This window comes from Nothobranchius furzeri, chromosome 13 (genome assembly GCF_043380555.1).
Source record: "Nothobranchius furzeri strain GRZ-AD chromosome 13, NfurGRZ-RIMD1, whole genome shotgun sequence".
Lineage (NCBI taxonomy): Eukaryota > Metazoa > Chordata > Actinopteri > Cyprinodontiformes > Nothobranchiidae > Nothobranchius > Nothobranchius furzeri.
The window spans coordinates 44275816-44291533 of NC_091753.1; the positions used below are offsets into that span (position 1 = coordinate 44275816).

Genomic DNA, 15718 nt, shown 5'->3' on the forward strand with positions numbered 1-15718 from the left:
CTTATACTGCCCACAATAACAGGCCACCCTGGAATGTGCAGTTTTGTCCCACAGCAAAATGCCACAGATGCCACAAGCATTGAGGGAGTGTGCAATTGGCACGCTGACAGCAGGCATGTCAACCAGATCTGTTGCTTGTGCATTGAACGTTCATTTCTCCACCATGAGCTGTCTCCAAAGGCGTTTCAGAGAATATGGCAGTACATCCATCCGGCCTCACAACCGCAGACGACGTGTAACCACACCAGCCCAGGACCTCCACATCCAGCAGGTTCACCTCCAAGATCGTCTGAGACCAGCCACTCAAACAGCTGCTGAAACAATTGGTTTGCGTAACCAAACAATTTCTGCACAAACTGTCACAAACCATCTCAGGGAAGCTCAACTGCATGCTCGTCGAGCTCATCGGGGTCTTGACCTGACTCCAGCTCGTCGCCGTAACAGACTTGAGTGGGCAAATGCTCACATTCGATGGCGTCTGACATGTTGGAGAGGTGTTCTCTTCACGGATGAATCTCAGTTTACATTGTTCAGGGCAGATGGCAGACAGTGTGTGTGGCATCGTGTGGGTGAGCGCTTTGCTGATGTCAATGTTGTGGATCGAGTGGCCCATGGTGGTGGTGGGGTTATGGTATAGGCAGGCATCTGTTATGGATGAAGAACACAGGTGCATTTTATTGATGGCATTTGAATGCACAGAGATACCGTGATGAGATCCTGATGCCCATCGTTGTGCCGTACATCCATGAACATCACCTCATGTTTCAGCAAGATATTGCACGGCCCCATGTTGCAAGGATCTGTACTCAATTGTTGGAAGCTGAAAATGTCCCAGTTCTTGCATGGCCAGCATACTTACCGGGCATGTCACCCGTTGAGCATGTTTGGGATGTGCTTGACCAACGTATACGACAGCGTGTACCAGTTCCTACTAATATCCAACAACTTCGCACAGCCATTGAAGAGGAGTGGCCCAATATTCCACAGGCCACAATTGACAATCTGATAAACTCTATGCAAAGAAGATGTGTTGCACTGCATGAGGCAAATGGTGGTCACACCAGATACTGACCGGTTCTGAGTCCCCAGACCCCCAATAAAGCAAAAAACTGCACATTCCAGGGTGGCCTGTTATTGTGGGCAGTATAAGGTACACATCTGCACTACTCATGATGTCAGATTAGCATCTTGATGTGGCACACCTGTGAGGTGGGATGGATTATCTCAGCAAAGCACAGGTGCTTACTATCACACATTTAGACTGATTTGTGAACAATGTTCTTCAGGAAATTTCATATTCAGTTTCACTGCTACGCCGATGACACCCAGCTCTACTTCTCAACCCAACCAAACCCCCCGCTCCCTTCATCCTCCCTTCGCTGTCTGTTCCTCGCACTCGTCTCAGTACTATGGGAGCCAGAGCTTTCAGCCACTCAGCTCCAAAACTCTGGAACACTCTACCGCCTGACCTCTGCAATATAAACTCCATCTCAACCTTCAAGTCTCAACTCAAAACTCACATGTTTCGCCTGGCTTACTCATTGTAACTGTCCTCCTTCCATCTACTCTTTTTTAGTCTATTATCCATTGTACTGCTCTGACTCTACCCATGGGAATTACTGTTTGCATTTATTTCTTGTTGTTTGTATTGCTTGCTGTTCCTTATATATTGCCTTGTACAGTGACCTTGAGAGCTTTGAAAGACACTTGAAATAAAATGTATTATTATTATTATTAATGTTTGAGAGAAATGGTAATATTGTGTATCTGGAATGAATTTTAGATCTTTAAGTCCATCTCATGAAAAATTGGAGCAGAAACAAAGTTGTTGCATTTATATTTTAGTTGAGTGTAGTTTTGCTTTATTTTTGGTGATAACTATATTTTACGCAACAGAAAATCTGAGGAGCCACTTGGGAGCTCTCTAAAAAGAGCTGGAATTCCCATCACTATGCTTCTTCTTCTGGCTCTTGGAGAGTACAGGCGCTTTTTTCCTGCTCTCCTCCCTATCTTATCCCAAGGCTCATTGTCTGTCTCTGGGTGTACGGCACTTCTGCATTTTTTCTGGAAAACTGGAAACTGAAATTACTAACATGTACCTGGTCAGTTGGTCTCTCAACGCGATTGACAAAATTTTTTCAACGATGAGAACAGGAGAAGGGGCTCCTGGGTGCCCCTCTGGGACAGATCCAGTTGGGCACATCATGGACTCCTGGAAACAGTGGAACCTGATTTGCTGTCTGTAGAGGATTCTAAAGACGTATGGATATTTGTGGTGTTGGTGTCAGGTTTCCTGCTTTTTGGCCTGGGAGGTTACCTGGCTTACCGGAAAATTAACGAGCTGTCGAGGAATATTGGCTCTTTCCCGGAGGTCAAGGATGGATTATACCGCGCTGTGAATGCACAGACTCATATAATTGTCGAGATGAGTTGTAAGCTTGGAACTTTGCCTGAGATTCATGTATTGCCACAAATGTGATCAAGGAGTGAGTGGACGAATCAGCACGGATTGGGATAGATTAATTTGCGCCATTATTGGATTCAGAGGCGTTGAGGACCAACGGAACTTTAATACAGTATCTCTGTCTGGTCCCAAAACAATTTCTTACCTGAATCTGGTGCCCTTGAGCCTGTGAGGCTGAAATGAACCCCCCCCCCCAAGAAATGTGGAATGCTGCCGTTGCCATGACAACTCTGTCTCCCTATTCCAGCCTGGGTGGGACTGCAAGCTGTGGAGGCCGCTGAATCGCTCCAGGAATCACTGTATCCTCTAAACCCAACGACCTCCTCCCCCTGTCCAGACTGAGGTGACGAGCGCTGCTCATCACGGCTGCATTCACTGACGTGTGGAGAGTCCCAAACCCTACCACCCCACCTAGTGGACACTTATGTTGTGTTATGTCTGAAGTGTTTTTGAAAATATGCCAGCAATCAAATTACTTGTTTTAATTTCATCCAGTAAAATGTTACACACTGCAGCAACAATGAAATGTTGAGATTAAAAATAATTTTAAAAAAATTCTCTTCTAGTCAGGAAAAAAAAAAACATTGGAATGTTTATGGAATATCCAATCTTCAGTATTAGAACCAAAATGTTATCATTTCCTCTTTTACCCAAAATAAAACAAGTAAATAAGATGAATAATTATATTTATCCATGCTCTAAATGTTTGAGACTAAGATTTTATGTGGATAGCAATAAATGCAAATGTTGTCAAATAATTGTTTGAAAGTAGGGATGCACCAATAGGAAAATTTTGGGCCAATGCTGATATTGATATTGCTGTGATTGCCAATAACCAATATTTGCATATACCGATTTATTATATTACACACACACCACACGCATTTACGCTTCTGAGATGAATACTGCTAATGTCACATGACTTAACAATTACACATCATTTCCCCCCTCACCCTCTGAAAAATACACAAATGGAAAAAAATTAGTTGTTGTTTTCGGCCCAGTTTTACGTATTGGACTCATACCGATACCGGCAAGACCAAGAAAATAAACTATATATTAACATGTTTCTGTAGTGTTTTGCAGATTTCAGTGGGATCCATAAATAAAATGATCCCCGTCTTATTTAAATGAATAGTATTTTTGAACATTTTAATTTCCTAAATAAATCAGGACTGAAATTTTAGGTCTTGAAGCTATTATGATTTACATCCCAATTCATCTCAGCTCTTACAAAAGGCTGTGTGTTATCATTAGCAAGTATCAGCGTGCTGTTTATACTCCCGGCAAATTAAATTTTCCTGAGTTATTTCAGAGTCAACACAACTCTCGTTAGCATCATAACAAGCGGGTGATTTTCTCCCGTTCTGAGCAGCGGATTTCCCACAAATGATGAGTTTGCCACATGAGAATTTCTCCTTCATTAATTCATGTCTCATTTGTTAATCATAAGGAGAAAAGTCCGCTCTCAATGGCTTGGAAATGGTGTTGTAGATCACTAATAATGGATGTGCGTAATTTGAAGTTAATCAAACATAACGGAGTTTTTAAAACTATTGTAGCTTGCCGTTTTTGACCATTCCAACACTGATCATTTTAAATTATAAATGCCTAAACTGGAATGGTGAACTGTTCTTTACTGAGTTTGAAACAGACACGAAAAACTGTAAAATGTGAGAAAGCATCACCTAAAGATAGAAACTTTTGACCTTTGAGTCGTATTCCGAGTGATGAGATTTATTGAAATACCTTCTGTCTAGTTTGTAATTATTGAGCTCTACTGTCAGAAATTCTCTTCAGTGTCCCTTCTGTTTCACGATAATGAATTATTACTTGCTGAGCAGAGTTTTAATGTTCAGTTACTGAACCACATTTGCTTTTAGCACCCCCTAGTGTCCGTTTGTAGAACCGAAAGCAAAACTGCTACTGGGAGACGAGATGAATGGGGCTCTCATCGCTCAGCTTGAAAACCCGTTCAAAAGATTTGATTCGTTCATAAACGTCACATCACTTCTTTTTATGTTTATACTTTTAAACTTTATACCCGTTTAATTTTTTTACCTTTTATATATATATATTTACATTTTTTAACAAAGAGAACGAGAAACAGCATTTCAGCGCACTTGTATGTCCTGAATATATTATGAACGAATCAATTTGATTTGATGAAATGCTGTGAATTTTAAATAAACCGTTTAATCATGGCCTTTGTCATGCTTTTGTGTGAACTTCTGTTGATTATTCTTTTCTACTTTGTCTTCATTCTGCCAATTCTGCCTTTCCGAGGATCTTGTATCACCTTTTTTTAATTCATTTATTTTTTCCTTCATGTTTTTTTAATCTAATTATATATATATATATATATATATATATATATATATATATATATAAATTTGTTTATTTATTTATTTTTACCCATTTTATTACTACGAGAGAGGATTAAGGCCACTGAGAAAAGTCAGAATTTTGTCTTTAATGCCAGAATTCTGACTTTTTTTCTCTCCTCAGGATTATTAAAGTCAGAGTTCTGAGAAAAAAGTCAGAATTCCGACATTAAAGAGCAAGTCATCCCCTACTATACCTTACTCCACTCCCACTTCAAGTTTGAAAAATGCAAGGAATGCTGTTGCCTGGCAGACCGAGAGGGCTGAGCCGCTAACAAATACACACAAACAGGCTCACAACAGCATTGTGACATCAGAAATATACCAGCTAACGTCATTGTGTACTTCTTAGCCAATAGCGATGGCAGATTTAAATTCAAATTTAGTGCAGAGTTTTTACCTGACGACGGCACAACACTGACAATTTTAGGCAGAATATTTCTTTATGTAAGATACACTAAAGAGTAGAATTATTGACTAGATGTCTCTACAGCACAATTAGACACTAATTTATATGGTTTATCAGCAAAAAAAAATTGATTTGGGGGTGACTTGCTCTTCAAAGTCAGAATTCCAACATTAAAGTTAGGATTCCCTTCCTTTTCTTTTTAGTGGCCCTAATCCTCTTCTGTATATTACAATATTTTTAATAATGTTTTAATTTTTTTTTCATGATTTTTATCTTGAGATGCTATATAAAAAAATTGTTGCTTTTTCTAAATGCTGAAAATCACCTCTCAGGGAACCGTGAAAATGTCTCTCGTCTTTAGTTCTGCTGGTTTAGCTTTAATGAATATTTCTTAAAGCCTTCAGCAGATACTTGACACATTCCAGGTTGTTTGAGGATAAACTATGTTCTTTGTACGTTTGTTTTCACATTTTTGTCACAAGCAGAAGAGAAATGTAGAAGCAGCTTGAACGTCCATGTTTAGCTTCCGACCCCGTTCCCTGGGCCCACCACCAACATGTTAAAGCAGGATCAGAGATGTAGAGCAACAGTCTCCAGATACGTGGCACACTTCAGCTGTTAAAGGAGACATGTTTAAATTATCTTTCAGTGTGAGAAGGTTTGGTGCATCCATTACATTTCCTCGTGTGAAGCATATAGTCTCAGTGGAGTTTTATGAATTCTTAATCAGTTTTACAAAGTTTTATTGTACAATTGAAGATAATTCAGCAATTTTCAGTAAGTGCAGACTGCAGAGGGAGTTGGATCTGTACATCATTTCCCTAAACTCAGCTTTTTGTTCTGCAGGCTCCTGTCAGATTGGCTGGGCGTACTACTGCACGGGGGCCGGCGCAGCCGCCGCCATGCTGCTGTGCACTTGGCTCTCTTGTTTCGCTGGAAAGAAGCAGAAGCATTACCCGTACTGATCAGAGTATTGGTGAGACGGGGACACACGGAGACCTCAGGCGGTACGACAAAAAGGGAGAGGACTCCGTGGACCACTACAGCACATCGAGCACCAAAGACGCCAAGTCATTACGGTGCTCTGCACATCTTGGGATACTTCTCATCTGACAACTGCAGGGACTGTTACATAATGCAGCACACGTATGATGCTCTTAAATGAAAATGTATGGACCAATCCTGTTTGTAAAATTGGTACACCCCCCCTTTTCCAAAAGAGTGTTTTTTTGTCTTCTATAGTTATTGATGTTTATGTGATAGTGCGGCGTGTGATGAGCAGAAAATCCCTTCAATGTTACCCCCAAGTGTTTCCATTTCCTCCTGGTATTCTTGCCTTAAACCTGAAAATGCAATAATCCCTGAAACAGGAAGCAGCCCCATGTCGGCTGCCTTCCCTCTCACCTCGGACTTCTCACATCCCACAGATTATAGCAGTTTATTTAACACATCCAAAAGATATACAAAGTATACGTTAATGTATTCTATCATGTTATCACGTGTTTTGTATTGGCTCGCAGATTATTCTTCGTCATGCTTTTTGTTTTTGTAAATAAATGTTTAATGAAATCCTTCCTGTCTGTTTTCCAGCCGCCGCAGCACGCCCCGAGGCTAAATGAGCACTCACGTTCCTAAAAGCTTTTCCCACGACCTCTCTATCTTACGAGTGTTTTTTTACCACCCTAATCAATAAAAACGATGAGGACAGGCAGCTATGTGAATTTAAACTTTTTTTCTGTTATTGATGAGTTAAGTCTCGTGACCTCTACTCTTGAGTTTTTGCCTTTTCTAACCAGGTTTCTCAACTTCAAAGCCTTTGCGTTTTCCCGACAAAGCCAGAGATGTAACAGACCCTGGGAAATTGAGTGGCTCTGCATCCAGCAAGGGGTATCTTAGAGTTCCTCGACCTGCTCGCACGGTGTGAATAACAATAATGATAACCTCTCGCTAGCTGTTACCTCCTCTGGATGTGTCATTAGAGATGTGAGCAGCACGCAGCTTTACACTCACTATTTTTAGCCACTGAATTTTTTCACCTTTGATTAACCAACAACAAATCCACGCCTATGTACGAAGTCGGCTCATTTGCTATGCAGCTGCTCTCAGTGTATTTGGTCCTCATTAGCAGCTCCATTTTCTCGCAATGCTCAGCATCCAGCAGATAATGGATATGCACACCCTTCCTCTCCAGCCCCACTCGAGAAATATTCTCTCTGTGCATGCTCTGATGTGTAATGTGTTAGTATGGCTCCTCCGCATTCTGCTTCGTCTTTCTGATCCGGCATTGCTGATTGATATCAGCTGCGACTGTAATGGAGAGTCAACCAGATGCCTCATCAGCACGGGCAGACATATTGGGGTCACGTTGGAGCATTCCCTCCTTCACGCCAACGCCTGTACCTTGGTCTGACAGAGTGCACTGTTCAATCTGAGAGCTCGGCAGCGGATGGTTTTAAAACATGCAAAATGCGTAAATCAGAAATGTCAGAGGTGATGTGGATTTAGACCGACAAGTCTGCACACTCACTTTATTCGTAATGCTTCCAGGGCCACGGACATCCTTATTACTTTAGCGAAAACTAAAGAAACTCGCACTGATAATCCTGAAGCATCTCATGCACACAGACCTTTCAAATCCACATAACCCAAACATTTCTTTAGAAGAAATGGGAATCCCTTTCAACCGATCTGAAATAAAATTCAAGTTTGATCAAACTTGAAAGGTTAGAGACGAGCTGTGAAAACAACAAGGCTGATGAGCTGTGAAATAAATCTTGATAGGATGTTCGTTAAAGTGAAGCTAACTCGACTTAACAAGAGTTCTTTACTTTGATTTTAAAAATCCACACATCTATTTTATGTCTGCCTGCAAAGGGCTTCAGTGAAAAAGAGCCGAATCTGGGTGACTTGGGGATGGGGTCCTGACTCGTAAGCTGCCGGGAAGAAGGCAGAAACAAGCGGCAGTGCATGGCCCAGGCTCAAGGGCTTCATGTGGACCTTGGCTCCTCTGAAATAACAACAACTCTGACCCATCACGGGGGAGGGGGAGGACTCAACCTTATCTGGATGTCTCATGTCTTACATGTTCTGGAAGTTGTGCAAATGCAGGGATGGGAGCGGATATTCTGCTGGGGTGGAGCTGGATTGGTGCCCTCGGACTCTGTGAGGCTCTGCGATACTGCTGTTTTGGGCCCTGGCGAGATGGGCTGGGGTCTCCATGCCCTGAGGGGCCTTTTGGGAACGGAGGTGCCTTTTGGTGCCAGCAGAGGAGCTGACTTCCTGGAGGGCTTAGGCCAACCAGCCATTCCTCCCCATCCCCTTACATTTTTTTCCTCCTGCTCCTTCACATCATCACAGTCATGCACATAGGACCTTGGGGAGTGGGCTAGTCAGGGGTGCGGGTATGGATCCCATTTGCACATTCCTGTGGCAACTTGCCACCTGTGCAGCAGCTCATCAGGCTCTGCAGACACCTGTTAATCACCTACTAACTGAAAGCAGGTGTGTTGAAGTAGGGTTAGAACCAAACCCTGCTGGATAGTGGCTCTCGAGGCCCGGAATTGAACAGCCCTAGTCTACATGATCGTTTCATCACTGAATTAAACAAAACAGCTGTGTTCACAGTCTGAAACATGCAGGAAATGTGTTGGAAGCAGACTGTAGTGCCAGGCATGTCAGCTCCGTTTTTTCTAAGTCCAACAAATGACGGCCCACCACTCTGAAGTTGCAAGTGAGAGTCTGAGTGACTTTTCATTAACCCTAAAGAGTCATTTCAGCACACACTGACTCAAGAAAATGATTTTAAAATATGAAAAAGTAGCTTAGTTTATTTTTAAGTGATATTTTATTAGTTATTTATCTACGATGAGGGTCCTACTCGATATGACGTTGCTCAAAGTGAGTGAAGTCTCTAGAAACAGGAAGTGTCCTCTGACCAGAACAGCACTCATTTCTGTTATTTGAAACAACTCTTTATGTAGAAATGACTGACTTAAACTCTTTGTACCACAGTTGTTCTAGTCTAGTTGCTCTTTCTCGCACTCCGTCTGTAGAACTGTAATTTTTTTTATTGCTGTGTATTGAGCTGTAAATCACCTTTAGACACCTAATCTGTGGCAGCCAGATAAACGCATCCACATCAATTAATTCCATTTAATTATTATTTTCCCCTGATAGTACCCTAGCCTGGTAATTGCTGCCCTCAAGTCCAACTCCACTTATAAAAAAGGAAAGATTTTATGCCAAACGTTGCACGTTAGATATATCTGCAGGATAGCGGCCACAGAGAGCAGGAATAGTGGGACGCTGATCCTTACACACATATTCATATCTAAACAAATTGGAACACACTGGATTGAACTGGGCTGTGCTTAGATGTGCTATTTTAACTTGTCTTCTCTGTAATGTGTGCTGAAATTAATTAAATCTAATTTAGTTAATTTTTATGGCATCAACTTGTATGAATGTCATCTCAGACCTCCATACAGAAACCTAATCCGGTTCTAATCAAGTTAAGTCAAATCAAATGGAGTTTAATCTCATTTATTTCAATTCCTCTTCAACCCGGATCAAATCAGATGAGTCAGTGGTTATATTGGTGTTCGTATAAGGTCACTTTTAGGTTGTCGAGCCCAAGCTGTGGACAAACTGCTTTGATTGCTCACATTTGAGGAATTTCTCTACATTGAGCATGCGAGGCAGGGGGACATCAAACAGAGCATGATTTAAAGAGGGCGGCCATCTGCCTCTGTGAGAAGAAAGCAAAGCGCCAGAAGTGTAGAAATAAAAGTGAATTGAACTGAACATCCCTTGGCAAGATTTCATTTTCATGTGCAGCAGCAGGATGTAAAACCATATGCAGAACACTCTGGATCTCTTTTAAAAAAGGCTAAAATGCTTAAACTTCAAGTTATTTATTGATGAAAACCTTCAGCTCCGTGCTTTTCCAAGATCGTCATTCAAGAAACATCAATAAATTCAGCTATGACTGCAAACCAAAATGAGCATCCTAGGTCCCCTTGTGCCATTCAAAATGCATTTCCAGTCAATGTTTGCTCTGATTGCATCTCAGCACAGAGACTTCAACGGTGGAAAGGGTTAAAAATAAAATACCTACGGACATCTGCTCTCCCCAATTTGTTTCTATACTTCAGCACAACTCGCTGCTCTGCTAAAAAGGAGCTGCCAATCAGCTGTATTTTGTGTCATTTTAGAGATCTGACAAGCACCGTATTAGCATGGACAGGGAAGTAGAGTGAATCCATGATAGCATGCAGCGGACAAACCGAATCAACCGAGAGGATCAGAGGCCGTTTCTCAAAGCTCACACATGGACACGGACGGATTACAGCTCAAGGTTCACTGGTTCTCCCTCCTCCTCAGGGATATGCGGGCTGTGGTTACCAGGGTCTCTAAATTAGCAGCTTGTTTGAAGTTAGATGAAAGATAAAGGCCATGCTGGCAAAGGGATGTTAGAGCAAGAAAACATGCAAAGGGCCTGTGCTTACCTTTCAAAGACCATGCACAGGCAGGTGTTTTCAATTCAGACTGATTACCCCTCTGCACAGGCCCAGAGTGACTGGAGCGGTGCTGCTCATTAACGCCGGGCTGCTGGAGTCCAGAGCAGGCCGGCAGGCATTTTGAGTTACAGCAGCAAAAATGCTCAGGGGATCAGGGAACATTAGCCACGGCTTAGCTCCATTCAAGTGGTCCGGTAAGCCGTGACAGAGTAAAAGTGAGCAAATATAAATAAAAACAGGAGTGTGAGAATGAATCGGGTGTGTGTGTCCTGTTTTTAGATCTTTTTAGTCTTCAGTGGTGAAAATATCATCTCACACTGGTTGATCTACATTCCAACCATCACCAATGGTCACTGAACTAAGGCCTTGTCCTTAGGTGTGAGTGTGTGTGTGTGCATGGTTGCTTGTCCTGTGTGTCTCTGTGTTGCCCTGCGATGGACTGGCTCTCTGTCCAGGGTGAACCCCGCCTGATTGCCCATTGACCGCTCGAGATAGGCACCAGCACCCCCCGCGACCCTACGTGGACAAGCGGGTTCAGACAATGGATGGATGGATGGATGGATGGATGGATGGATGGATGGATAATCTGACTCATGCTTTTAACACAATAGGCAGTGTGTAGCCGAACACACCCGTTGGCCATGAACACACACTCAGCACTTGGCTGCAACAAATTCAGCACCAGCAGGTTATATGCATTGCTTCAGCTGTTGAAAGTGATAGAGTGGGGCAGCACTGAGCCCTGCCCCAGTCCCCTTTTATTCTATCGGTCCTTTCAGAAGCCCAAAATACAAAGTAACTTATTCCGACTCAGCCTAAGCTGTCCCCCAGAAGAAAACAGTTAGAAAGTTCATGAATCTTTCAGAATGTTCCATATTTTTACATAATTTTGATGTATTCATCCTCAAAGTAGACTTGGAAGACAACCTAATATGATTAACTTTTTAAACTATAAGGGACCAAACTGAAATGTTTAAAGAGTTTTGGATCTTTTGAAGGTCAGATTGTTATTTTGTTCTGTCATTTTCATTTGAAGAAAACAAAACACCAAAACTTCTCAAGACCGCCATCTCTGAAAAGACAGATTGTCCATAAAATTCTCTTGTAAGTCCTTATGGAAACCACAAGCTTCCCACACATGGACCGATATTATTATTCATGAGTTCACCATCAAGAGAACACAGAGGAACAATGGCATGCATGCCAGAGCTGCAGGGAGAAAAGCCGCTGCTCCTTGATGATTTCTGGTTTTGGGCATGTGCCTCCGCATCTGAGCCAGAGTGGGCTGCCACCATTGATGGAGCAGAGCACTGGATTCCAAATTATTCCAGAGAATTCCACAGGAAAATGCCAGGGCATCTGTTCACAAGCATCCCCAAAGCTCTTGAGTCATTCCTTTAGGAATATTTAAAGATGGGCAAAGTTTTAAATGAGCCAAAGTCAAAGTTTTAACACCATAATCCATTTGTGGGAGAAAAAATATGTTGTATACATGGGCATGCCAAGCCTGTAGAAACCTAAAACCCTAGTTATTTACACCCACAAGCAACTGCAGGGAATTCTCCAATCTATGCTTTGGTCCGAGTTTTAAAAGAGTAATTTTTGGTGCCGTTTTTGCTTCACTGCACGGTCCAGGATGCACCATAGACCATAAACTGTGGTGAACACACTACACATGTAGGGCCTCATTATTTATGTATTAAATGATTTAATAAGTAATTATTTTCTTCAATAATCAGACATATTTCCCTCTGGTTGATGAAATACTTGCATAATAATCTAACTTCTTTTCTTTGACTTCCGTAACAGAAGTCTATCAGTTTTCTCATTTGGCTTCTGCATTGGTTTTTCTTATACATTTTTGTTCTCTTCTCCAAAACGCTCCTAGAATATAAAAAAAATGAAAGGAACAGAGCTGGATTTTTTTTCAGTACCCCCTTGATGGATTATTGTTCGTGTTTGTATGCAAGCTCAAACTCCATGTTTGGTTACAGCAGCTTTATAAGTTCTGAAGGGCTAAAAAATAAAATCCATTCATTTAAAGATATCAGAAATTGTATCTCCAGGCACGCTGCACTGCAAGCTTCATAAAGTCTGTCAAGTTGGCAGTTTTTAATAAATGCTGAGTGATGTTTTGCTGAACTATTAAAAAAATCCCCTTTCACAGCCTTGTTTCCACTCACGGAACATAAGCCCTTCTGGAAATCTAACACGGCAGACAATTAGGAGTGATAGTATTTAGGGTCCATATCAGACCAGCTGTAATGTAAGATGTATGCAGAGAAAAATGCAAGGCCAGCTATTTTTACTGAGACGTTATCTGCAAATTATAACAAAACTGTAGCTCCATTTGTTGTAATCAAGTCAGTTATCAACACTCTGCAAAACAGAGACCTCCCAGGAGGAACACCAGCGCTCTCGTTTTTTATTGCGTTTTAACACGATAAAACATTTTAACCGACCCCAAAATGTAATCCCTGCTTCGCTCTTCCATCAAGGTGGTCTTTGATAAAATGAATTCCAGCATCTTATCAGTCACAAGCAGCTCTGCGGCGGTCGATGGTCTGTATCTTGATCCGAGCAAACAACGGGTTTGTCTCCATAGCTGTGTTGCAAAGGTGGAGCAAACAAAATGATTGCAAAAGTGAGACACTGTTACATTTGAACAAACCAAAAGAGGCATTGAAATTTGTCAGAAATGAACGGATGTGTCATGATTGTTGTCCTAATCATCCCTGACATGAACGGAGGCTTCCTCTGAAATGTGTCGGGCATTACCAGACAGACGCTCTGTCTGGACCGGGTTGCTGATAACCACCTTGTTTGGTCTTTTCCTACTTCCAACTGATTTACCGTGCATCCTGGACCATGCAGGACTTTGGATTACATCACACACGCACACGCACACGCGCACACACGCACACACACGCACACACACACACACACACACACACACACACACACACACACACACACACACACACACACACACACACGTCAGCCCCTACTCCCTAGTCTGAATTCTGAATAATAGAAGAGTCAGAATGAAGTATAGTTATAGAGTTATTGTTTGTTCATATGATAGCAGATGTTTCTACAAGGGGGCTGGGGGGCTTCGGTTTGGTCGCTAATGAGGTGTTGCTGACGATTTTTGGTGCCATCTTTGTTTCTACCTTCACGTCTGACCTCTCCATTGCACTCACAGGATTTACCGCTGCAACAGCACTGGGCCAGTTTAAAAGCCTTTTGTTTAATTCCGATGCCCCAATTAAAATGTTTTTTTCTGTGCCTCAACCTCATCCGCAAAGGGACAGCAGTAGAGCAGGTTGTCCAGTAATCGAAAGTTGCAGCTTCGATCCCGGCTCTGACTAGGAAGTATCTTACGAGAGAATACTGCTGTTGTGTCCTTGGGCAAGACACTTAACCTGCCTTGCCTGCTGGTGGTGGTCGAAGGGAACGGTGACGCCGGTGTTTGGCAGGCCTCGCCTCTGTCAGTGCGGCCCAGTGCAGCTGTGGCCACAGCTCCTCCCCACCAGCGTGTGAATGTGTGTGTGTGTGAATGGGTGAATGATTGTGCAGTGAAGTGCCTTGTTGGGGCGGCAGAACTCTAAGAAGGTGATATACAAATACAGGTCATGTACCTCAATATCAGTCTTAGTAAAGTTGCATTTTCTAGACCTCTTGGTTGCTATGGTTACATGTGAAATGCCACAGACCAGCCAACTCATGTGTGTGCAGAATATTCATATGTGCTTTGCATTGAATGTTTATGATAAAGTGGGTGTGTAGGTGGGACATGACCCAAAAACAACCAAGTGCATTTCTAAGAAGAGTGTGATTCATAAAGCAGGGATTGCATGCAGCTGTGTGTAGGCAGTGTGTTATAGGTCCAGAAATCTCTTTATATGGAGCACAAGTGGAATTTAAGGATTCTACACAAAGTTTAATAAATGAGGCCTGTGATCTTTGAAAGTGTGATCAGGAACAACTAGTGTCCTATCTAGTATTTGTATAGACATTTTTGCAGTAGAATCTGTCTGCAGAGGCACCTACTGTTGATCTCTTTGCAGGAATTTTAGAATAATTCTAGCTGAATAGTCATAAAGTATGAAAACTTTGGCAATGCAAAGATACTAGTCTGATCAAAGCTAATCTCGGTTTCTCCAAAATGAGGTTGTTCATGGAGACATTTGGAGTATAGGTAAAATGTTACCTGGTCACACCCATTTTCCAAAGTACAGTCCTAGTGAACATTTGTGGCCCCCGCTGTGAACTTTGTCTCTCCAGTAGGATTTTTTATGTAAAATGACGCATTTAAGATTTTTATCTTCATATTTTACTACTGTTTATTTTTAAATAATTTCAAAAAGTACAAAAAAAAATGGCCATAAGAGAATGTTTGCATACATAAGCACATTCAGCCGTTTTAAACTCAGTTGTAGGGTTCTTTATCGACCCAATCTTTGCGTCTACTAACAAGGACTTTGAGCTGCAACAGATCCTCTGAGGAAGTTTTCCATATTTTAGATGAAAAGGAACATTTTGTTCTTTTCTAGGATGATGAGGGCTGGAGGCCATCCCAGCCAGAAGCAGGACAGGTTCATCGCAAGGCTATACAAAGTCAAATACTCACGCTCATATTTGGTCTGAATTTAGAGTCTTTAAGTGCTCCAACAGAAGCAGAAAACTTAGTCATGGATGAGGAAAACATGCAGATTCCACAAAGAAAGATTCAAACCAGAGACCATCTTTGTGTGAAGAACAGTATTTCGAGTTGCAGCAATTGAATTTTGAACACTTTAAGACAAAACTATGTAGTGTTCACATCCTTTAATGTTGAGGTAGTTTTGGTTGCAGAAGAAAAGAAAGAGGAGCAAGAATAAGAAACAATGCAGTAAATAGTTCTGGAATACCTGCTTCTACCCACCGGTGGCTCTGGAGC

The 15718-nt window shown here is 42.0% G+C and overlaps 1 protein-coding gene across 1 annotated transcript in view; it reads left to right on the top strand.

The window, feature by feature from the left end:
• lhfpl6 (LHFPL tetraspan subfamily member 6) overlaps positions 1 to 6826 on the top strand; it is a 73727-nt gene extending 66901 nt beyond the window's left edge. The window contains exon 4 of the mRNA XM_015951328.3: positions 6104 to 6826. Coding sequence (XP_015806814.1) covers positions 6104 to 6222 — 119 coding nt within the window. The 3' untranslated portion in view covers positions 6223 to 6826. The remainder of the gene's footprint in view (positions 1 to 6103) is intronic.
• The last annotated feature ends 8892 nt before the right edge of the window (positions 6827 to 15718 follow it).